Raw genomic sequence first — 25,399 nt, 5'->3', positions numbered from 1 at the left:
AGCGCTGAATACCGAGCGCTCAGTTAGATCCTGTCTCCTGAGGCGAAAAGCCGGGAGCTGCTTGATTTGATATTTTAAAACTGGTGTCCTGTCCTATATTGTGTTTTTAAACCTTGTACTGTGTGATTTTAAACTTTGTACCTTGTGTTTATTAACTGACACTCTGGCACTTTAAGGTGACGTGCAGCGGACCTAGCGCTGCCACGTGACACCCTCGACCGGCTCCACTCGCCGCTGGCCACGCCCACTTCTGGCCACGCCCCCTTCCCGCCCTATTAGTAGCGCTGAATACCGAGCGCTCAGTTAGATCCTGTCTCCTGAGGCGAAAAGCCGGGAGCTGCTTGATTTGATATTTTAAAACTGGTGTCCTGTCCTATATTGTGTTTTTAAACCTTGTACTGTGTGATTTTAAACTTTGTACCTTGTGTTTATTAACTGACACTCTGGCACTTTAAGGTGACGTGCAGCGGACCTAGCGCTGCCACGTGACACCCTCGACCGGCTCCACTCGCCGCTGGCCACGCCCACTTCTGGCCACGCCCCCTTCCCGCCCTATTAGTAGCGCTGAATACCGAGCGCTCAGTTAGATCCTGTCTCCTGAGGCGAAAAGCCGGGAGCTGCTTGATTTGATATTTTAAAACTGGTGTCCTGTCCTATATTGTGTTTTTAAACCTTGTACTGTGTGATTTTAAACTTTGTACCTTGTGTTTATTAACTGACACTCTGGCACTTTAAGGTGACGTGCAGCGGACCTAGCGCTGCCACGTGACACCCTCGATCGGCTCCACTCGCCGCTGGCCACGCCCACTGCTGGCCACGCCCCCTTCCCGCCCTATTAGTAGCGCTGAATACCGAGCGCTCAGTTAGATCCTGTCTCCTGAGGCGAAAAGCCGGGAGCTGCTTGATTTGATATTTTAAAACTGGTGTCCTGTCCTATATTGTGTTTTTAAACCTTGTACTGTGTGATTTTAAACTTTGTACCTTGTGTTTATTAACTGACACTCTGGCACTTTAAGGTGACGTGCAGCGGACCTAGCGCTGCCACGTGACACCCTCGACCGGCTCCACTCGCCGCTGGCCACGCCCACTTCTGGCCACGCCCCCTTCCCGCCCTAAACGGTCCACTATTTAAATGTGCATTTCTAGAACGCGCAGCGGACGTGCGCAGCGGGCGCGCCGTTTGCGCGCCGAAGGCGCGCCTAAGGCAAGCCCGTCTGCGCCCGTCCGCGACCAGATCGCGGCCGGGGCCAGACATGCTGCCGGTAGCGAAGAACAAGGTGGAAGGATAGCGTGGTCGAGTGAGGACCTCAAGGCGCTCGATCCCCCATCCAAATGCTGCCCCCATAATATTGACCCTTTGACCCTCGAACTCCCTCAGACCTGTAACAACTGTGGGATAGCTATTGGCAGTGATGCCTCTGTGATATCCCCTAAGCCCAAATCCCTATTTTTAACAAACCTAAGGGCGGGCCTTCTTAACTGTAGATCCTTAGCCAAACACGCAGATGATGTCTGGCTTTTACTTGAAGAGCAGGAATGGGATATATTGTTTCTAACTGAAACTTGGATCAAGGAGGACAATTCGACCTCCATTGCACTTGCAGTCCCTTCGGGATTTAAAATATGCCTCGCTAACCGCCCTGGGACAAAAAGAGGCGGCGGTGTAGCCATTATTTTTAAAGAGCATTTAGTTTTGACATCCTCTGCCCCTACTGCCATTCAAGGTATTGATGGCCTCCACTTTTGCTTCCAAGTGAGCCCTCAGCTGTCACTAGCAGGACTAGTGTTATACCGCCCACCGGTTGGTACAGACCCCTACCTTACGACTTTACTGGACACCATTGTCCAGAGTTCGCTTCTCCACCCTCTTTTTATTGTGGTAGGCGACTTCAATATCCACATGGACAAACCTGACTGTGCCATGGCAGAGCTGCTAAGATCCACGTTAAATATGGCCAGTCTCAGACTGATCAATGAGGGCCCTACTCATACAGGGGGCCACACTATTGATCTCATTTTTTCAAACATTGAGAATGTGCAGTCTGAGACACCTCTTCCTCTGACATGGTCAGATCATGCACTCGTTCCATTCACACTGAATATTGCGACTGATACCCCTGTCTCGAGTAAACGGTACTTCTTGAAGAGGCAGTGGAAAAAACTGACCCCTGATACTATGCGCCCTGTCCTTGCGCAAACCATCCCGTCCTTGACAAATAATTCCAATACGGATGCTATACTTCTTAATGAATGGATCAGAAAGATGGTTTCCTCTATTGCTCCAGCCTCCCGGGCCCTATCTAAAAGAGACTCTCCCTCAGCCCCCTGGTTCACGCAGGAACTTAGGAATGAGAAAGCAGTCTGTAAAAAACTGGAGAGACTCTGGAGAGTAAACTACGGTCCAGAAGAAAAAACCAGGTATAAGGAAGCCTCTAAACAATTCCGGAAAGCTATTAGGAAAAGCAAAAAGCGCTTCTATGCGGACTTAATTTTTCAGGCAGAACAGTCCAGCAAACAAGTTTTTAAAGTGGTACAGTCGTTTTTTAAGCCAAAATGTATTGAAAGAGAGGTTGTACCCACTGCTACGCTATGTGAGCAAATTTCTGAGTATTTTGAACAGAAAATTAAAAAGGTGTACGACTCTTTTGGTCCAATAACAAAAACAGTGAAGCAGGACATAGCGAATAAAGGCGAGCTAGAAGAGACTTTTACCCAGTTCATGCATATTCCACTGAATGAGGTAAGGCAAGAACTTAGCCGATGCAAATCCGGTTCCCCGGACGACCCCTGCCCAGCTAAACTTTGGAGTGTCATTGCAGACTCGGTAGCCCCGATACTTCAATGTATTTGGAATTCTTCAATTGCTTCGGGCATTTTCCCTGACGTCTGGAAGCATGCCACTCTCCTACCCCTAAAGAAGAAACCCAATGGGGACCCTGACGACCTGACGAATCTACGCCCAATATCCCTATTAGCTGCCCCGGGAAAAATGCTGGAAAAAATTATACAGCGACAATTGAGTAAATTTGTGGAAACCAACAACATCCTACATGAAACTCAATCGGGTTTCCGACCCGGTTTCAGTACGGAAACAGCGCTCATAGAGGTAGCCGAGTCAGTGAGGTGGTCGATGGATGCAGGAGACTCTGCAATGCTGGTACTCCTGGATCTATCGGCCGCCTTCGACACGGTGGACCACGCCAGCCTACTCAGTCGGCTCGCAGAGATAGGTATTCAGGACAGAGCACTAGGGTGGATAAACTCCTACCTATCGCTTAGAACGCAGAAGGTAACACTTGGGACGTTCTCTTCCACGCCCAAAATTCTTGGCTGTGGAGTCCCGCAGGGATCGGCCCTCAGCCCCCTTCTGTTCAACATCTACCTGGCTCCTCTTTTTACGTTAATTGCCAACTGGGGTGTCAAGGCAATCTCTTATGCCGATGACACCCAGTTGGTATTTCCGTACTCAGAGATGACACATGATTCTTTCTCAAATTTCAAAGGTTGTCTCCAGGATATAGCACACTGGATGAACACCAATAAATTAAAGTTGAATGCCAATAAAACCGAAGTCATCTTCTTCAGCAAGGGTCCCCTCCCCGCCCATGAGCTCTGGTGGCCCACGGAGATGGGCCCACCCCCCTCACCAAGTCACTCGGCAAAAAATCTTGGAGTGAGATGGGATGATAACATGTCCTTTTCATCCCATGTCCAACAAGTGGCCGGATGCTGTCTCAGCAAGCTGAGAAACCTCCGAAAAATCCTAAGGCTCCTACCGGAGAGTTGTAGAAAAACGGTTGTTCACGCGACTGTCACCTCACGGCTGGATTATGCCAATGGTTTATACCTGGGCCTACCAAAATACCTGACTCATAGGCTTCAGGTAGTTCAAAATGCGGCTGCGAGACTGTTACTGCGAATCCCTTTCAAGCAGTCAGTCTCTCCGCATCTTCGAACCTTGCATTGGCTACCAGTAGCCAACAGGATAAAATTCAAAGCTCTGACACTTGCGTTCAGATCTCTGTATGGCTCCTGCCCACAATACCTGAAAAACCGCCTTCCTAGATACTTTCAAAGCCGTGCACTACGATCCAATGACCGTGTCCAACTGGTCATCCCGCGGGCAAAGAAGGCCCGGCTAGGCGGTCGGACCTTTTCAGCCAACGTCGCCGCTCTGTGGAACTCCTTGCCACAAGTTATTCAACAGGCCCCCTCCGAACCCTGCTTTAGGAAATTACTAAAGACCTGGCTTTTCTCCCAGCCACGATAGCTCCCATATTTTGTATGCCTAAGGTTATCAGTGATCTACTAGCGCCGGGACACCTCCTCGCGAGGTAGCTGTTTGCGCTGTATAAAAAAAAAAAAAAATCCAGTATTATTACTATCAGTCCCCACACCTACTGGTCCTAAATGAGTGGTGGTATGGCGACAGGGGGGACCCGGCATATGCATTGGAACGCTATCTCATGGGGTCCCACACACTGGATACCATTCTTTACTCTGAGCCGCTGCGGGCGCATTTCCATCGGCCACACAGGTGGTGTTTCGACTTTGGAGACATGCTCTGCGCCGTATGGGGTGGTGGAATACCCTGACTGGGGAAACCCCCTTGTGGAACAATGGGCGATTGCCCAGCCTCGCGACACTACAGGGATTTCGGGGATGGGATAACATTGGAATTTCGACCCTGGGGGATGTTCTAAGGGGCACGACACTCAAGTCCTTTCAGAAACTACGAACAGAATTTGGCATGCCTCGCTCCCAGTTCATTCGGTACCTCCAGTTCGGTCATGCATTGTCCCCCAGCCTGGAGGGATTGGAGTCTCTCACCGAGTTTAGTCCACAGAAAGCAAAAGTGTTTCTGGGGGACCTGGAGACGAAGAAGATATCCCGAATCTTGTCCCTGGTTACGCATTGTTCCCCTACGCTGCAGAGGCTCCGGGAGACATGGGAGGAGGATGTGGGCGAGCTCGAGGAGGAGGATTGGAGGGAGGCTCTGGCCGCCCCAGGGGTGCGGCCATAGCAATGCGCCTCCGCCTCATTCAATTTAAATACTTACACAGAGTTTACTTCACCAGGGTCCGGCTTTGGTGGGTGGGACTGATTGCATCCCCGGTGCCTCCGTTGTGGCACGTTTCTGCATACAATCTGGTGAAATGGTTCCCTAGATCGGTTCTGGAGGGGTGTCTTGGCCTGCCTATCGGAAGTGTTGGGGTTGGAGCTCCCACGTACGCCACGGTTCGCTTTACTGTATGTAAGGGAAGGGGTGGGGGCAATGTGTAGTGTACAAAAGACATCTGATGCAACTTGGCCTCCCATTGGCAAAGAGGGACATAGCCAGGCCGTGGAAAGATCCAAGGGCCCATCTGTGGCCGTGTGGAAAAATGGCCTAGACTTTTGTATGGGATCGGAGCAGCCGATCTTTGTTGCCATGGGGTACCCGCGAAAACATTATAAAATTTGGAAGCGCTGGGCAGACTATGGGGCTTGTGGCTTGAGCATCATGTTGTGACAGAAGACCTTCCGGGTGAGTGATGGATGGGCCGTGTGGCACTGGTGTAGTGGGGTTGGGGGGGCATGGGAGGCGGATGTGCACATACAGCTATTTCTTTGTGCTATTTGTTTTTGTGTGTAGGTGGGACTTGGTGGACCTTGTGCAACTCTGGGGGGAGGGTGTTGGTGAGGGGGGAGTTGGGGGCAGGGGGCTGTTGGGGGGGGGGGGGGAATGATAGCTTCATAAGTATTGCCATGTCATTTATTTGCTTGTTGTTGCTCACAAAGAAAGTTCGATTGCCTTCCGGCTGATGTAATGTTTAATACCGCAGTTGTCCCTGGTGTGCAGAGCCCAGCAACATATGTGCAGTCTGACAATAAAAACTGTTTTTTTTTTTTTTAAAAAGGAGCACAGTGAGACTTGAGGAGATCATTTTTGGATAAACATTTGGGACAACAAGGATTAGAACACAGAAAAGCCAAAGGTGCAGCATCCTCCTACCTTCATCGCTGTCCCTTTTTAAGTGATCGATGAGATATTGGATAGTGTCCTCCGGCCTGTCCTTCAGCAGCTTCTCCAGCATCGTCTGGAAATAAACACAACAGCTGTTGATGAGTTGCAGGTCACAGGCAAAACGACATAACACAGATCCCATGTACCGAGGTGCGGTCTCTGCCTTGGAATCTCCAAAATTCAAACTAAGTAAAAGAAAACGCTGCATTTCTGCAACTGTTCCAGACCATGTGCTTCAGCAGTTACAACCCATTTCGAATAAATCAGTGGTGGCCTGCATGGCTCGTGGGTGCAGGGCGGAAAGGGGGGTAGGGGATAGGTAAAAATAGAGAACAGAGAGGCAACAATATTGAATACAGTGCATAAATCAAGTTGTTTTTCAAAAAAAGTGTTCATATATGTTCACAAAAAGAGTAGTGGTCCTTCAAGTTGTTCTTCAAATATTTTTATTGCAGTCTTCAAACAATATCTTGACAGAAATGACAGCCAACGCGTTTCGCCCAGATTGGGCTTCCTCAGGGCAAAAAAATATATTAGAACGCCAACGGCGCTGCAGTACGATGCCCCACGGATGGCGGACCTGAATCTTTGGTAACGAATTAGAGCTGTCTATAAGTTTTGTGGTCCACGCATTTTCTATTTAAATGCAAATGTCAGTGTGCATGGAACACGAAAATGGTCCTGACGCAGAAATGTAATTTCAAATATATCTTCCTTAAATACGTATGGTGGTCAAATCACAGCGATTAATGCGTTAGATTCCGGGTGGACACTATGATATGAGTCTCTGGATGTCACAAGTTACAAGGCAGAGCGCAGTGACGCCATCCAGCACCTGGTCCAATTTCTTCGTCAGTGTCAGTCTTTCTAAAAAACAGTGCGAAAAATGGGATAGGTGTTGTGTGCAATATTAAAAACAAACATTTAACCTTGCTGCAGCGTCCTGCGCCTCTGCTCCTGCTCTCCTCGTTTTGACTCGAGGAACAGGAAGCACAGCTAGGCTCCACTGACCAATCACAATGCTGCAATGCCGCGTTGTAATTGGTCTGAGTGTCCTGGTTCGACGCCCAGCCAGGGAATGGGGGCCTGGTCTTGTTCCAGCATTACAGCCAGCATGGAGAACAGTCATTGCGCACTTAGGAGTGGGCAAACCACTCTTGCCCTGCCCTGCCCTGCTCTTAGAGCAGAGCAGCCCACCAACTCGTCCGCCCGCAAAGCAGTACAGAAACATAAAACTCCAAGTTATTACCATTTTATGTTTATGTTGAACTCCTTAAAAGCAGTGGGGCAAGGCTCTTCCGCCAAAGCGTAGGAGCCGCCACTGGAATAAATGTATTTCAAATACCATTTTCGATTGGTTTCCTTCTGGAACAGTCACATGATTGAAAATGGCAGTGAAAATGTGTTCTGAAAAGATCGGCATCCAAGAGGTATTACTAATCTCTGTAATTTACTTTGAAATAATTTGTCAATTACCTTGGCACACTTTATGGAGTTCTTTCACTTTCCGCCCGAAAACTATTCACACTACTTGGCTCTTAAAGCAGCTATTCTGGAATATCCAGATTTGTCCGTAACATTCGTAATATCCTTTCTAATTCATACAGTCTGATGCACTCCCACCTCGTTTATAAACCTAAACCTTTAAATGTTGTTTGAACAAAGATGAAAGTAAATTATTTGATATTCTGGTGGTTTTAGGGATTGGGCCAATTTCTTTCAAATGAAAATCTACACCTGGTTTCCCTTATGTCTGGTTGGAATGGTTTGATTTTACAAAAAGACTTATTTACCTTGTTTTATCTCCGTTAATAAAGATTTTAACACTGTCGCTTAGTGATCACCTATATATTAGCAATGGATCGTGATCGTGTTTTAACTCGTTAATTCATGTGTATCACTTGACGGATTCTCCTCCGCCTCTCTTTTTTAGCTTGCATTTCAATGTGCAATGTTTTAGTCTTTTTATTCTTAGTTAATGAGCCATACTTTTCATTATTACCACTTAATAAAATATTTTGACCGTAAAAATGAAATATGATTGTGCCAACAGAGGTGACTGCTTAGTCCTCGAAATTCGAGGTAGGGGTCTTTCTCGGCAGAGGGTCTATAACCTCCAATTGCTTACATTACCATGTATATGTTTAGTTCGAATCTGGAGCTGGGCTGGGGTTGTCTACCTTGCTGGTGTCAAGGATTCCCACCTGCTCTGAGAACCAGGCGGTGCATGTCATGGTGGAAAGTGTGTCCTGATGGGTGAGGACCCAGTAACAGAGGATGAAGCCTTGGTATGGGAAGGGAGTTGGCAGACCCTCAGGCCCTGGTGGAGCGGCACCAGGTTCAGGAGCGGGATGGAAGCGCAACCAGTCCTGAATGGTGGCGATAAAGGTTGGAGGGTCACACCCTGGTGGGATCTGGTGAGTGCTTGAAAAACGGATTAGGAGAGCGACAAACTTACAGGCCGAGACAAGCGGTGGTATGTTGCATGCGTGGGGCATGAGTCAAAAAGTGTGATCAATGAACTGCACACATGACCGAGTGGAGCAGGCCCTTTAGGGGTGTAGGGTTTGGGAAAGGCATTCGGAGGGGAGGTCCCGCCTAAGTGGACATTCCAAGGATTACGATTATGGTTGAGAAGAGGGTGAGCCCTGGTGGGGTGGGTTAAACACTGGGAACTTTGTGATGATGCTGGGAACTGGCTCTAGTGGAGTAGAGTTGTAAGCCTGGTTAAAGATGCAGGAACTGGCCGTAATGGAGTGGTCTAACAGTTGTAAGCGTGGTTGTAGATGCAGAAACCGGCTCTGAGGAGTGGCTAACAGTTCTAAGCATGGTTGAAGATGTGGGACCTAGCTCTGGTGGAGTGGCAAACCGATGTAAGCATGGCTGGAGATGCAGAAACCGGCTCTGAGGAGTGGCTAACAGTTGTAAGCGTGGTTGAAGATGTGGGACCTAGCTCTAGTGGAGTAGGCTAACGGTTGTAAGCATGGTTGAAGATGCATGATCTAGCTCTGGTGGAGTGGGCTAACGGTTGTAAGCATGGTTGAAGATGCATGATCTAGCTCTGGTGGTGTGGGCTAACGGTTGTAAGCATGGTTGAAGATGCATGATCTAATTCTGGTGGTGTGGGCCAACGGTTGCAAGCATGGTTGAAGATGCATGATCTGGCTCCGGTGATTTGGGCTAACGGTTGTAAGCATGGTTGCAGATGCATGATCTAGCTCTGGTGGAGTGGGTTAACAGTTGTAAGCATGGTTGAAGATGCATGATCTAGCTCTGGTGGAGTGGGCTAACAGTTGTAAGCATGGTTGCAGATGCATGATCTATCTCTCGTGGTGTGGGCTAACGGTTGTAAGCATGGTTGAAGATGCATGATCTAGATCTGGTGAAGTGGGCTAACGGTTGTAAGCATGGTTGAAGATGTGGGACCTAGCTCTGGTGGAGTGGCTAATAGATGTAAGCATGGTTGAAGATGCATTACCTGGCTCTGGTGATGTGGGCTTAAGGTTGCAAGCATGGATGAAGATGCATGACCTGGCTCTGGTGGTGTAGGCCAATGGTTGTAAGCATGGTTGAACAAGCATTACCTGGCTCTGGTGGAGTGAGCTAACTGTTGGAAGCATGGTTGAAGATGCATGACCTGGCTCTGGTGGTGTAGGCCAATGGTTGTAAGCATGGTTGAAGATGCATGATCTAGCTCTGGTGGTGTGGGCTAACAGTTGTAAGCATTGTTGAAGATGCATGATCTGGCTCTGGTGTTATGAGCTAACTGTTGGAAGCATGGTTAAAGATGCATGATCTAGCTCTGGTGGTGTGGGCTAACGGTTGTAAGCATGGTTGAAGATGCATGATCTAGCTCTGGTGGAGTGGGCTAACGGTTGTAAGCATGGTTGAAGATGCATGATCTATCTCTGGTGGAATGGGCCAACGACTGTAAGCATGTTTCAAGATGGATGATCTGGCTATGGTGTGGGCCAACGGTTGGAAGCATGGTTGAAGCTGCAGGTTCTGGCTCTGATGGTGTGGGCTAACGGTTGTAAGCATGGTTGAAGATGGGGGATCTGGCTATGGTGGTGTGGCCTAAAAGTTGTAAGCAGGGTTAAAGATGCATGATCTTGCTCTGGTGGAGTGGGCTAACGATTGTAAGCAGGGTTAAAGATGCGGGAACTGGCTCTGGTGATGTGGGCTTAAGGTTGTAAGCATGGTTGAAGATACAGGATCGGCACTAGTGGAGTGACTAACAGTTGTAAGAGTGGATGAAGATGTAGGACCCAGCTCTAGTGGTGTAGTGTAGTTCCTATTTTTCCTACAGGCATTGCGCATTGGAATAACATAAACAGCAGTGTAGGCGTAGAAGTGCGTTCTTCTAGGTCTCTACTGACTATGTTAGACTTAATTGGGTTTGTACCAGCTAGCTCAGAGGTCACTGGAAACTTTCTTGACTGAATAGGAAGTGATCAGCTTCCCAGGCACTGACAAGAAGGGATTCAGTTTTCCAACAACCGCATTAACATGACAACTTTGCTCCTCAGAATAAGAGTCAATCTCTAGAGTCGTGTGAAACAATAGACAGCTATTTCACTCAGTCAATTGTGCAAGATTACTTTCACCAGTATGCAGAGAATAGAGAGACGGGCGTTTTCAATAAAAGGTATTCATTTATTGAACAGTCTTTCTTCTCATACAAGAGAAATGAATTGCCACAATTGCAAGACTTGTTATTATGAAAAGTGCGTACAGTAAAAGGAGTATTGCGAAATAATACTGTAAAAGCATTGATATGGTTTTTTAGCCATACGATAGTTAAAAGGAATAAAATATATACATTCATATATACATTTGGCTAACGTACTCAACTGGTGCTTCTAACTAAGCCTACCCCAGTGTACCTGACCTAAGCTTAATACGTGGGAGGGAGTAAGTAGCAGTTTAAGTTAAGTTGGTTTTGCCAAGGGTTTGCTTCAAGAATTCTCTCTAAGGGTTTAGTCAGCACCGTACCTCTGGAATAGAATGTTGGAGGTCTGGTATCTCCTCTCAGGACTCGATATCCCAGTCACCCGCAAGGGTAGGCTGGAAACGCCGGAGCTGGATTTTCTCGGCAGGAGAAAAGACAGCGTCTCTCTCAGCGCATTAAGGAGGAGGAGGGGCAGCGTCCGTGGGCTTCTCGCATCTGCTGGGCTCTGCAAGGGACAGCTGTTCTGCTCCTGTATTCTCCACCACCATCGCTGTGTTTGCTTAAGGCAACGTTGGTATTATTTATACCTGAAAGGTGCCTTGTTTGGCGTAAGTTTTTGGACATAAGACGTCAATAAAGATGTCACTAAGAACTGGTCGTTCTTACAGTGCTCGTTAGAGTTCTACTACTAATCAAAAAATCAAAACAAAGCAAGCGGGGCTTTCCCAGGTTGCTGGTGGTTTTATTTGTTGAAAGAACTCGGTGTGTTATCTAGGAATCTTTAGGAAGTGGCTTCTGCTGTGTCATGTACTGTAATGAGCTGCAGAGACGAGTTACTGAAATATGGCTCTGATCGTTTATGCCATTATAGGGATACCTATTGATACCTATTGATACCTATTGATTATAGCCGTATAGGGGCATGAGGTCACAATATTGATTGGGGTCCTAGATAGAACACAACATCCACTCCACGAATTTATGTCCATAAAATTACTAAAAACTAAAGCAATAAGATGCGCGTGTAATACTTCCCAGCCCCAAAATACATATTGCATTTGAAATGGCGTATTTGAAATACATGGAAACATAGGTACTGTACTTTTTTTTAAGCATAGTAATCATTCAAAAATTATTGCATATGTAATCAGTTGAACGATTTTGCGAAAAATTACACATGAAATGTCTCTAAATACAGAAAAGAGGGCGAGACTATTTCATCACATGTAAATACAATTGCTGTAAAATGTGCTAGAGGCTGAGGTAACGTTTTTTGTCTCTAGATCTACTAAAAATAGAAGTTCTGTTCTTTATGAATAGTTCTACTTTAAGCAAAAGTATTTGTGCCAGAAAAAGGTAAATATTTTGAAAAATGTTCAATCCCCCCCAAAAATGTCTCATGGTGAACGGGGGAATAGAGTTCCAAACGCTTTTTAGTAGTTTCTGTTGATCAAAACTGAAGGCCAAATTCAGAGTTCATGGGAACGCTGAGCGCCGGAATGTGTTTCCAGAAATTCATTGTTGCTGTTCAGGCGAGAACATCATATCAGACAGGCTCTTAAAGAACAGGTCTACATATTCAGGTGACAGTTCGACCAGGTTCGATAGTGCAGTAACCTGGCAGTTGTGAGAATGATTGATATCATCGAAGTTTGGATCATCAATGCTCACAGAAGGCCATACCTGGGTGATGTTGCTTTCATTTACCGATTCACTGTCGCCACCTAGTCGTAGCGCAGGAGTCTCAACGAATGCCGTCATCAGGATTGGCAGTCGCTGGGGACAACACGATGCATGAGCCGTTACAGGACTTAGCAAAGTATCGATATCCATTGGTACTGCTGATGGTAGTGCAAGACAGGTGTCTAACACGCATTCTTCTCCGCATAGCATACATCGAAGCACAGGTAAGATGCAGGTCTGCCAAATAGGTCTGAATGAAAGAAACCCTGTCATGTTCAGATCTCTCAGCCGGGCCAATCCAAGGACTCTAGTTATGCGGTCCCGGTAGCGTACTGCTAGGATCGTTTCTCCCATCCTTGCCGGAGTCATGTTTGTGTTTTGGCTCGCCATATTGGAGCAGGCGGGTCAAAAATAAAGTGCCTGCTACAAGTCCCAAAATTAGGGGTATGCCGCCAAAGACTGAATGGACAAAATTTGGTATTATGCCCAGGACTGCTTTGAAGGGTGTTAACAGTCCCAAACAAATTGTCTTAAATACGTTTGAGATACCTACGGCATCCGACATATTTAGAATTTGGCTAAGCATTTCTGTGAAATGCACAGGGCAATTTGTTGATAAAAGGTCATGTATCTCCGATGCTGTCCTTGCAAGTTGGAGATCATACGCCTCTTTCGATGACGTGATGGGCACTGTTGTCTGTAAAAGCACAGACTTCATTCTGCTTAAAGTATCAATTCGTATAGAAGAGACATTCAAAGGAGGCCAAATCGGGGTCTCTGAATCTTCAGGGCCATTTGGAAACAATGCTTGCATACAGCAAGTGACCATGGAAGTTACGCTTACGAGATATGCTTTCCCTGGCATCAAGCCACAACAGTTGTGATCCGTTATTAGAATGTAACTCCCGTTAGAAAGTTGCTTAAAGAAAGGCTCTATCTGCGTTGCAGGTGTGACGTGCTGGTGGCATGAGAGGTTGTTAGAAGTCCCTTCACAGGCCCCATGTAAATTAATACCCTAGCACAAAAGTATACCGCTTAGTGAATGTTTGCAGTTATTACCACTAAGAAATAAATTTTTGTTGTTGTCACTGTAGCATGTGTGTGTATATGGTAATTTCCATGATGACTTAATGTACCCTTTACCCAATCGTTCATACTGGCCAGTCGGTATATACTCAAGGCAATTTTTAAATTGGAAAGTTGTTATCGGAATTGTGATAATCCTGTGTATTATCCATTCAATGACAGGTCTTTCTGACATTGTCAATGGTAATCTCTCAAGTTTTTCGATGCTCAGGATTGTATAGTTTGCTCCTTTCTGTGCCAAGCTGATTTGTTTATCAGTAAGGTTAAAGATGGAAAACAATGACGTTGTGTTGATTAAACGCCATGGCACATAGCCTGAACGAAGATTTTGCAGCGTCCAGCCTAACTGTACAATAGAACGTAATTGCGACTGGCCATGTTGTAACATTAGCAAGTCATTATCTATTATATCGATGGCAGATGATACAATACTGTCCAGTGAATATATTTTGGAGGACAGAGTCATTAACCCATTGTCCAAACCAGAAAGTGATTTTTCCAAATTAATACGATCAATTTCTCGTATTTTTTCTGCTGTTTCAACTTGTGTTACTTTCCAAGTCTCGTTGTATGCCGCATATATACTTGCCGCCATGAAACGTTTTTGACGCTGTTTGCGTGGTCCCATAATGAAATTGCGCAAATCAGCACCATCTTTAAGTAAAGATAAGTGTTGCTTAATTTCTGCCAGTGTGGATGTTTCTAGCCATTCGAGGCAGAGTTTCCCTACACTGTATGTTGTTACTATCCCTGGATGTTGTCTCTGGGAGTATCTAGGGTCTGGTCTGGTCATTGTTAACCCCTGTGTTTTATTCAGGAATCTATCTTGACAGTTATTTGTGTCAGTAGGCCAGATTAACCACTTTTTCCAATCAGGATGTGTTCTGTTTAGATGTAAATTTTTGATACGTCTATTTCAATATCTGTGGTTGCATTATCAGGTATTGGTTTCGGAGTAGACGGTCTGTTAAGTTCTTTAATCTTAGCTAGGCCAAGACAGGTTGTTTGGTGAATTGTGTCATTTAAAAACATTATTTGTTCTGGGATCATGCAGGCTCGAAATAATGCTTCTAGGCCTTGTACCTGCCAATCTTTTGTACCCCAGATGGTTTTTGTTTCAATGTTGTTTTTCCAGAAATCAAAACCAAATGTCATCATTTTTTCATAAAATGCTTCTGAATATATTAATTTAGTATTTGTCAGCATGGTTTTTGTCCCTGTTTTATCCAACAGTTTATAACAAAATGTTTCTGCATTACTTGTATTAAACCCTGAGAAGTATTGGAATTTCTCAAAAAACTTTTCTTGAACTGCTTTTAGGTGGAGTAGCACAATGTTCCCATTGGTTATATTTAAAAACATTTCTAGGCTGAGCAGATTTATGTAAGTAATGGTCAGCGTAATGTGAGAAACAGTACATTTGATCATAATTAGATGAACCTTGTAAATAATCATGTTCTGTAAATTTTGCTGACAACACTAAATCGGACATCATATTATTTATACTTTCAAAATCCCAATCATCAGAGAATGTACTTGGTTTAACAAAGTCACTTAAGGAAACCTTGAACTGGTGAGGATATTTCAAGATCTCGACCGGGCCATATATTTCATAGTCAGTCTTGTCCCAAACTACCCTGCCGGGTATTGGAATGGCTGTGACATTTACTGTTGATAGTTCTCTTTTCTTCACGTGGGATGATCTGTGTGGTTTTAGAACTAAGTTGATGTTCTGACTTGCTGTGTCCATTGAACTGTATTTTCCCTCAATGAATTTTCCCAAACAAAGTACCATGATGAGCCAAAGCAGGAGGAAAAATACACCTAGCTCAAACCAAAAATCTAACCATGGAGAAATAAGATAAGTTTCCTTGAGTTGATGAAAGAGTTCTGTTGCTTTTTCTTTAAAAGTCTTTGTTTCTGGCGTTACTTCAGGGTTGCTTTGATCTTCAGAAAAGTTATCGAAATTTATGAAGTAACCAGAGGACGTTCTGTCAATTGTTGGAATTGTTTTCTCAATTTGTCTTTCATTAGCACATTCTGATGCCACATCATTGTAGACTGGAGTTTCATGACGATCTGTTTCAATCTGTGTTTCAAGAGGCACGAGTTCCATGGCATTATTGCATAGTCCTTCTCTGTGCACTGCAGGTTTATCAAATGTGATTAGTCTTTCAGTTTGAACCTCTTGGATTGTTGCGAATTTGGGTATTCTGTTGTTTCCTGGGAGTCCACTTGGCCTACTGTTGATTATAGGCCACATGATTGTGGTTTTACGAGGTCGATTGATACAACTCGGTTCTCCTTTTTACCAGCAAGGGGCGGTAGTCCTACTGATCTTGTTCCGTTGATACTTAAGACAGGTACTGCTTTTCTGTAAGAAGGCCCAAATTCCTTCTTCACCGCTATTTTCTCTCTGACCAGATCCCCAATCTTTGGAATCCAGACAGGCCTTGCTGGGACAGGTGGTGTGTGTTCAGTGGTAGTTGGCTGTTGCTTTATTTTTATGTTGCTTAAGGATTTTCTTGTTTCATTCAGGTCCTGTAAGATAGCCAAACGAGCTTTGATGTCAAAGTCTTTATTTTCATCTTTTACCACTGAAGCCTGACTATCAAGATCCTGAACATGCATTCTAGTTCCGAAAAATAGTTTGTACGGGCTGAAACCTTTTAGAGAATTTCTTGGCAAATTATTAAGACTACGTTGGACACTTATTAAATGTTTGACCCACCCATCACCCAAACCTAATACCTTTGCTGTTATAGATTGCTTTATGTCTCGGTTTTTTCTTTCCACTACACTGTTTCCTTCAGGGTGAAATGGACAAGAGAACCGCAACCCAATGCCCATACTGGTCATGGCCTCCTTATAAGCTCGAGAGCTGAAAGCAGGACCCTGGTCCGAATGGAACATGGCAATTGCGTATGTGCCGATAAAGACTCGCAGATCTTATATAACAGTTTTGGCGTCAGCCGAGCGCTGGGGCCGCATTTTTAAAGTGAATGTAGTCTTAAACAATTAATAGGACGCTGGATTGCATATAGACAGCATTACCCTGTCCATAAAGGATATCTGGGCAACAGGCTGGACCGGTTCACTACTGCGATCTCTGCTGCAGGCTTGACAGTTTTTTGCAAATATTTGATGTTGCACGCTCATCCCCGGCCACCAGTATACTGATTGTAATTCAGTCAGAGATTCTTTGATCTTTTTGTGCCTCGGACCTTCACCCATGTGTGCGTCTGCTATTAATAATTTTCTCCGATTCGTGTTTGGAATTACCCTATCCCCCACTCCAGGGATTCGAGCAAAAGGAACGGAGTTTGCATCAATTACGTATGCATAATTGAGTGGATAGTTCACGGGTAGTGCTGCACAGCTGCCTTTTGAGGTCGTTTTTACTGCCAGCATGGTTTCCCCGTCTATGTATTTTTCTGAACGCTTTTTTGTGGCTACGGAAGCCGGTTTAGTTGCTTCCGCTGTGGCCGTTTTAGCCAATGAATTCCCTGCAACGTGAACGCCATCACGTTGATGACTCAGAGTGTGTATCACGTGAGTCTTTTGTAGTTCTTTCTGTAAAAGAACTACTTGTTTCCAAAGCATTTTATGCTTGATTGTGGCACCAGTGTCATCTTTGTAATCATTTTGAACCCAGCTCTGCAAACTCATTATTGTAAGAATGGACGCAAAAATGCGAATCGCACACGATTAGTGTCGGGAATTCACGTTCTGCATTTTCAAGCGCCATCTTTAAAGATCTGATTTCAGCTCGCTGAGCCAAACATTTTTTCAGTGATTCAGTGTTTGTTATTTTCGGTCTGAATTTACCGCAGAGCCAGCGACCTTTAACAATCGCACATGCTGCATCGTAGGATTTATTTTCTACGTTGTAATGCTGTACAAATCTGTCTGTGTAGATTATACAGGAGTACTGTTGTAGAGGAAGAATTTCGATTGGCAGAGGATATTCTTTTTCATAAGTTAAATCATTCAGTTTTTTCATGTGCGGGGCGAAATAGTATTTCACATCTTCCGCAGCAAGAGAATTTTCCCACTGTATCCATTTCGGATCCAGTGACACAGTAGGCAGGTTTACTGGGCTGAATAGTGCCTCGAAGGCGGATTCTGCTGTGAGAACAGTGATCCTTTTGCCTTGTGCTAGTTCTCGTTCCTAAGCTATAGCAGTTTGCACTGATTTCACAGTGTTTTCTGTGAGACTGAATTTTTTTCTGCTTGTGTGTACAAGTGAGATTTGTAAGTTATTGGTATCGTTTCTCCCTCATTAGAGGTCAGGTACGTGAATCCGCATCTTCCTGGGATGACTCAGATTACAAGGTTGCGTGTGTTGTCACGTGTTTCTAATTTAGTTTTCGCTAACATGTCTGTTTGCAGTGATCTCAAAATTTCTGTGTGTTTTTGAGTCCAGTTGATTGGTTTAAAATCAGGTTTATCTAATTTGTAGAGAGGTTTAACCCTCTCCGCATAATTTACAATGTAAGTTCTTCCGAAATTCAGGAAGCCTAGAATAGATTGTAAGTTCTTCAGCGTTCTCTGTGCTTGGAGTACAGCGCACTTCTCTAAGAAGTTGTCCGCTAGGCTTTTTCCTTCACTTTATAGTTCATATCCTAAAAATAGTACTGTTAGATGGGCAATTCGAGACTTTTTAAAGTTGAATTTGTAACCCTCTGCTGCGAAACCAAGTATTATGGTATTCACCCTTTTCAAGTGAGTCTCCAAGTCGTCGTCCGTGAGATAGATGTCATCGACATAAGATAATGCCTCATCATCATATATTTGTAGTAACTCTGTTACTCCGGCTGAAAATAATCCTGAGCTGTTCTTGAATCCCTGTGGGAGCCTACAGAAATTTTTCTGTGACCCCATTATTGAGAAAGCGGTCAAGTACCTGCTTTCTGGTGCAATATTTTGACAAAAGAACCCATTAGATATGTCTAATGTCGTTTTATATTTTTTCCTAATTATGTTATTCATTAGTGCCGCACTATGCGAGTTCTGTACCGCAAAGGTTTTGCAACACGAATTAAGATGTCTGTAGTCCAAGACTAGACGATATGAATTGTCTAGTTTCGAGACAGGAAACAAAGGATTGTTCATTTGGGAGGTGCATGTTTCAATCACCCCTGGTATTCAAGTTGATCTAAAATCTCCCGACTTGTTTTTTAGCTTCTTGCTTAATTGGGTACTGCCTTTGTGCAGTAGGTTGACATTTTAACTGGATTTTGTGAGGAGGAGAGTCCTCATCCCATCCTACATGATTTTTATATAATGCCGGTGCCTGGGCCACTGCCCATTTCCTTGCATATATATATTTAGTGTGAATCGGAATGTGATTCGAGAAGGCAGGCATAATCGTTTCTTCGCCATGAGGGCACTCCCTGACAAACTCTGGGGGCCAATCTTTCTCAGCTAACAGGATGTCATAGCCGTTTGAGAGGTTATCCCAAAATAGACCCCTTATTTTTCTAGTCTTATCTCCCTCTATACGCAGTGTTATTTCGTATATCTTATGAGGTTCGCTAACTCTGGTGTCGGCAGTTTCTACTTGAATGTATTCATTCGTGTCCACTGTCTCCAGATGACTCATCAGGATCTTGCGAGCTATGGTGATTTCTGCTGCACTGTCCAACATTGTCAATGCCCACTCCCCGTTTTTCAACTGTGTCCTCAGAATTCTCGGCCTGTTCGATTACTCTAATACTGGCTACCTTCTTTCTTGGAAATTGTAATTTTTTACGTTGAGCAGGCTCCTTGTCTTTGGACTTGGTGTGCTCTCCTGGGTCTGACCGTCCTCTTCTTTCAGATTTCTGCGAAAAAGATCGCGAGGGACGTGTATCAATACTTTGATATCTATCAGGTTTTTTCAAGTTATCCTCATTTCTAAGGTTATATCTTTTCTCAGAGGGCTCCCTCTGGGGAGACTGGTGTTCTCGAGTCGGAGTTCTTTCCCTCCGTCGAGGAGACCTTCCTCTGGACTGGAAAACTTTTTCCTTGGGAGTGGATTGTTTATTTCCATCCCAGCTCTTTTTAGGAGTGTTTAAATTATTTTTAATAAATAATTTTTCAGGATTTTCGAGTAGTTGGGGTTTTACTGGTTTCCCACCTAAACTATCTCTTCCTAGTTCCTCATAGCATTTTTCTATGATTCTGGCGAGCTCAATTGGTTGATCTGTTATATCTGTTTCTTTCAAATTCTGGCGGATCGCCACAGATGCTGCTTCTCCTTTTATATTGGCTAGTAATATAGCCGAGACCTGCTTGAAGTCTTTCAGTAATTTCATACCAAGAGTTAAAGCAGGTTCTGGACCGTATTCATTCTGAATCTGTTTTAGCTGTTTTATCTGGTATTACCGCCATTGACGGAACACCATGCGTTTTTGTGTAAATGGAAGCAAAGACTGTACCCCAAGTGTCACAGTCCTCCACGTGTGGTGCGACCCCCATTGGAAGGCAGATGGTCAGAATTCTGTGTTTCCCAATAGGGGTAGTATTCAGAAATACTGCCTCTATTTGAGTAATTTTCTGCGCTAACCAGAAAGGAATTTGTTCCCGTTTTATGGGTGTTTTACCAAGACATGATTGTATGTTCTATGGTGTAATTTTATTTGTGTTCCCCTGATGAGGGGTCAGCTGTGGAACATTAACAGCTGTTTGGACCGTTGCAGTCCGCATTACATATTGGACTAACTGTCTATGGGCCAGATGTAGGTAGCCCTTTACCGATCGGAATCGGCCGAAAATACAGATTTTCGGCCGTTTCCGATCGGTAAAGGGCTATGGAGATGTAGGTGCACATATTCAGTAATTTTACCGATTCGGTATTATTACTGAATCGGTAATTTTACCGAATCGGTAATATTTACCGATTCTGTAAAATTACCGAAAATGCTAGATTGATATGTGGATAGCCAATTTTCCATTGGCACATGGCTTTCAGAATCGGTATTTTACCATGGAATACAAATCCATGGTAAAATACAGATTCCTGTGTACATGCACATCTGTGCATGTACACATGTGCCATGTGACAGACAGACATGCCCTTAGGGCATGTCTGTGTGCCACATTGCACACATGCCTGTTTTGGGGGTGCTAGAGGGTGTCAAAGTGACACCCCCTGCACCCTTGACAAATTCGGTATTTACCGATTCGGTAAATACCGAATCGGTATTTGAATTGAATCCTATGGGCTTCAAGGCCCATAGGATTCAATAGCCGAATACCGAATCGGTAAATACCAAATTTTTAAGGAATCGGTAACAAATCCAGATGTTGGTACCTACATCCCATTTACCGATTTTGAAATACCGAATCGGTAAAATTCGGTATTTCAAAATCGGTAAATGTGATTTACCTACATCTGGCCCTATGTATTTTAATTAATGTTTTTAGCTGTGCTAACAGCTCTTCTTTAGACATTTTTTCAATGTCTGGATGTGGTGTGTAGCTGGCTAGAACCGGCCACGTTGCTCCTGGTCTACCTAGTGGACCGAGCCTGGTAATATGATCATTGTGTTTTAGGGCGCCTTTAAACCAGAGCAGGTGCTCTGGGTATTTTAATGGGATTTCAATCTCCTCGAAAGGAGCGTACTCTTCCGGAGGTTCCTCTATTTTGTAATAGTGGAATTCGTGTGTTGCAGCGTTTGCCGCTGGAAATTTTATCCAAGAATAGAATACCTCTGTCTGCCGATATTCATGTGCCTCTATCACGAAGACGACTGTGCCACCTTGTGTGGTCAGTCCATTTTCTATAAGTTTTAACGTTATAGTTTTTCTTATGTTGACCGGGATGATTATCGCACCCGGTTCATTAACACCGGCGTCCCGTTGATTCGCATCTACTGCGGCTTCAGCGGTCCCGTTGTCTAGTACTGACATTGTATAAATGAAAGTTTTTCAGAGCAGGTCTCCAAGGAGACAAAGATTAGGTGCACAATATTTTGGAACACTGTATCCTTCAACGTTGAATAAACCAGAAGCTTTACATAGGAATCTCTTCCTACTAAGTTCGGGCGGATTTTAACCTTTCACCCACTCCAGATGTCTATTGGAGTATTTTACGGGAGAAAGGGTCTGTGTGAAAAAGCACAACTGAGTTACTCTAACGTCTTGCGTTAGTTTTATCGCCTTACCAAACGTTGGGCCCCATGTAGTGTAGTTCCTATTTTCCCTATAGGCCCTGCGCATTGGAATAACATAAACAGCAGTGTAGGCGTAGACGTGCGGTCTTCTAGGTCTCTACTGACTATGTTAGACTTAATTGGGTTTGTACCAGCTAGCTCAGAGGTCACTGGAAACTTTCTTGACTGAATAGGAAGTGATCAGCTTCCCAGGCACAGACAAGAAGGGATTCAGTTTTCCAACAACCGCATTAACATGACAACTTTGCTCCTCAGAATAAGAGTCAATCTCTAGAGTTGTGTGAAACAATAGACAGCTATTTCACTCAGTCAGTTGTGCAAGATTACTTTCACCAGTATTCAGAGAATAGAGAGACGGGCGTTTTCAATAAAAGGTATTTATTTATTGAACAGTCTTTCTTCTCATACAAGAGAAATGAATTGCCACAATTGCAAGACTTGTTATTATGAAAAGTGCGTACAGTAAAAGGAGTATTGCGAAATAATACTGTAAAAGCATTGATATGGTTTCTTAGCCATACAATAGTTAAAAGGAATAAAATATATACATTCATATATACATTTGGCTAACGTACTCAACTGGTGCTTCTAACTAAGCCTACCCCAGTGTACCTGACCTAAGCCTAATACGTGGGAGGGAGTAAGTAGCAGTTTAAGTTAAGTTGGTTTTGCCATGGGTTTGCTTCAAGAATTCTCTCTAAGGGTTTAGTCAGCACCGTACCTCTGGAATAGAATGTTGGAGGTCTGGTATCTCCTCTCAGGACTCGATATCCCAGTCACCCGCAAGGGTAGGCTGGAAACGCCGGAGCTGGATTTTCTCGGCAAGAGAAAAGACAGCATCTCTCTCAGCGCGTCAAGGAGGAGGAGGGGTAGCGTCCATGGGCTTCTCACATCTGCTGGGCTCTGCAAGGGACAGCTGTTCTGCTCCTGTATTCTCCACCACCATCGCTGTGTTTGCTTAAGGCAACGTTGGTATTATTTATACCTGAAAGGTGCCTTGTTTGACGTACGTTTTTGGACATAAGACGTCAATAAAGATGTCACTAAGAACTGGTCGTTCTTACAGTGCTAGTTAGAGTTCTATTACTAATCAAAACAAAGCAAGCGGGGCTTTCCCAGGTTGCTGGTGGTTTTATTTGTTGAAAGAACTCGGTGTGTTATCTAGGAATCTTTAGGAAGTGGCTTCTGCTGTGTCATGTACTGTAATGAACTGCAGAGACGAGTTACTGAAATATGGCTCTGATCGTTTATGCCATTATAGGGATACCTATTGATACCTATTGATTATAGCCGTATAGGGGCATGAGGTCACAATATTGATCGGGGTCCTAGATAGAACACAACAGTGGAGTGGCTAACAGCTGTAACCGTGGGTGAAGATACGGGACCTAGATCTAGTGGTGTGGGTTAACAGATGTAAGCATGCTTGAAAATGCTGGAAATAGCTCTAGTGGAGTGGGCTAACGGTTGTAAGCATGGTTGAAGATGCATGATCTGGCTCTGGTGTTATGAGCTAACTGTTGTAAGCATGGTTGCAGATGCATGATCTAGCTCTGGTGGAGTGGGCTAACGGTTGTAAGCAGGCTTGAAGATGCATGATCTGGCTCTGGTGTTATGAGCTAACTGTTGGAAGCATGGTTGAAGATGCATGATCTAGCTCTGGTGGTGTGGGCTAACGGTTGTAAGCATGGTTGCAGATGCATGATCTAGCTCTGGTGGAGTGGGCTAACGGTTGTAAGCATGGTTGGAGATGCAGGACCTAGCTCTAGTGGAGTGGGCTAACAGTTGCAAGCGTGGTTGAAGATGCAGGATCCGGCTCTGGTGGAGTGGCTAACAGTTGTAACTAAGGTTGAAGATGCTGGACCTAGATCTATCGGTGTGGGTTAACAGATGTAAGCATGGCTCAAAAATGCTGGAACTAGCTGAAGTGGAGTTGGCTAACAGCTGTAAGCGTGGTTGAAGATGCGGGATCTGGCTCTGGTGGTGTGGGTTAAGGCATGGTTGCAGATGCATGATCTAGCTCTGGTGAAGTGGGCTAATGGTTGTAAGCATTGTTGAAGATGCATGATCTGGCTCTGGTGGAGTGGGCGAACGGTTGTAAGCATGGTTTAAGATGCATGATCTAGCTCTGGTGGAGTGCGCCAACGGTTGTAAGCATGGTTGAAGATGCATGACCTGGCTCTGGTGGTGTAGGCCAATGGTTGTAAGCATGGTTGAACAAGCATTACCTGGCTCTGGTGGAGTGAGCTAACTGTTGGAAGCATGGTTGAAGATGCATGACCTGGCTCTGGTGGTGTAGGCCAATGGCTGTAAGCATGGTTGAAGATGCATGATCTGGCTCCGGTGGTGTGGGCTAACCGTAGTAAGCATTGTTGAAGATGCATGATCTGGCTCTGGTGTTATGAGCTAACTGTTGGAAGCATGGTGGAAGATGCATGATCTAGCTCTGGTGGTGTGGGCTAACGGTTGTAAGCATGGTTGAAGATGCATGATCTAGCTCTGGTGGAGTGGGCTAACGGTTGTAAGCATGGTTGAAGATACATGATCTAGCTCTGGTGGAATGGGCCAACGACTGTAAGCATGGTTCAAGATGGATGATCTGGCTATGGTGTGGGCCAACGGTTGGAAGCATGGTTGAAGCTGCAGGTTCTGGCTCTGATGGTGTGGGCTAACGGTTGTAAGCATGGTTGAAGATGGGGGATCTGGCTATGGCGGTGTGGCCTAAAAGTTGTAAGCAGGGTTAAAGATGCATGATCTTGCTCTGGTGGAGTGGGCTAACAATTGTAAGCAGGGTTAAAGATGCGGGAACTGGCTCTGGTGATGTGGGCTTAAGGTTATAAAGCATGGTTGAAGATACAGGATCGGCACTAGTGGAGTGACTAACAGTTGTAAGAGTGATGAAGATGTAAGACCCAGCTCTAGTGGAGTGGCTAACAGATGTAACCGTGGGTGAAGATACGGGACCTAGATCTAGTGGTGTGGGTTAACAGATGTAAGCATGCTTGAAAATGCTGGAAATAGCTCTAGTGGAGTGGGCTAACGGTTGTAAGCAGGGTTGAAGATGCATGATCTGGCTCTGGTGTTATGAGCTAACTGTTGGAAGCATGGTTGAAGATGCATGATCTAGCTCTGGTGGTGTGGGCTAACGGTTGTAAACATGGTTGCAGATGCATGATCTAGCTCTGGTGGAGTGGGCTAACGGTTGTAAGCATGGTTGAAGATGCATGATCTAGCTCTGGTGATGTGGGATAACGGTTGTAAGCATGGTTGAAGATGCATGAATGATCTGGCTCTGGTGTTATGAGCTAACTGTTGGAAGCATGGTTGAAGATGCATGATCTAGCTCTGGTGGTGTGGGCTAACGGTTGTAAGCATGGTTGCAGATGCATGATCTAGCTCTGGAGGAGTGGGCTAACGGTTGTAAGCATGGTTGCAGATGCATGATCTAGCTTATGGTGGATTAGGCTAACGGTTGTAAGCATGGTTGCAGATGCATGGTCTAGCTCTGGTGGTGTGGCTAACGATTGTAAGCATGGTTTAAGATGCATTACCTGGCTCCGGTGGTGTGGACTAACGGTTGTAAGCATGGTTGAAGATGCATGATCTGGCTCCGGTGGTGTGGGCCAACAGTTGTAAGCATGGTTGAAGATGCATGATCTGGCTATAGTGGAGTGGACCAATGATTGTAAGCATGGATGAAGTTGCATGATCTGGCTCTGGTGGTGTGGGCTAACGGTTGTAAGCATGGTTGCAGATGCATGATCTAGCTCTGGTGGATTAGGCTAACGGTTG

The 25,399-nt window shown here is 44.9% G+C and overlaps 1 protein-coding gene across 1 annotated transcript in view; it reads right to left on the bottom strand.

Moving 5' to 3' along the window:
- Positions 1-25,399, bottom strand: part of AK8 (adenylate kinase 8) — an 841,444-nt gene that overhangs the window by 769,658 nt on the left and 46,387 nt on the right. Inside the window, exon 2 of the mRNA XM_086924758.1 lies at positions 5,996-6,080. Within this exon, the coding sequence (XP_086780884.1) occupies positions 5,996-6,080 (85 nt within the window). The remainder of the gene's footprint in view (positions 1-5,995; positions 6,081-25,399) is intronic.

The sequence above is a fragment of the Lissotriton vulgaris genome, chromosome 5 (assembly GCF_964263255.1).
Source record: "Lissotriton vulgaris chromosome 5, aLisVul1.2, whole genome shotgun sequence".
NCBI lineage: Eukaryota > Metazoa > Chordata > Amphibia > Caudata > Salamandridae > Lissotriton > Lissotriton vulgaris.
Note: the sequence above shows the minus strand (reverse complement) of the source record. Positions and strands in the feature narration are given on the sequence as shown.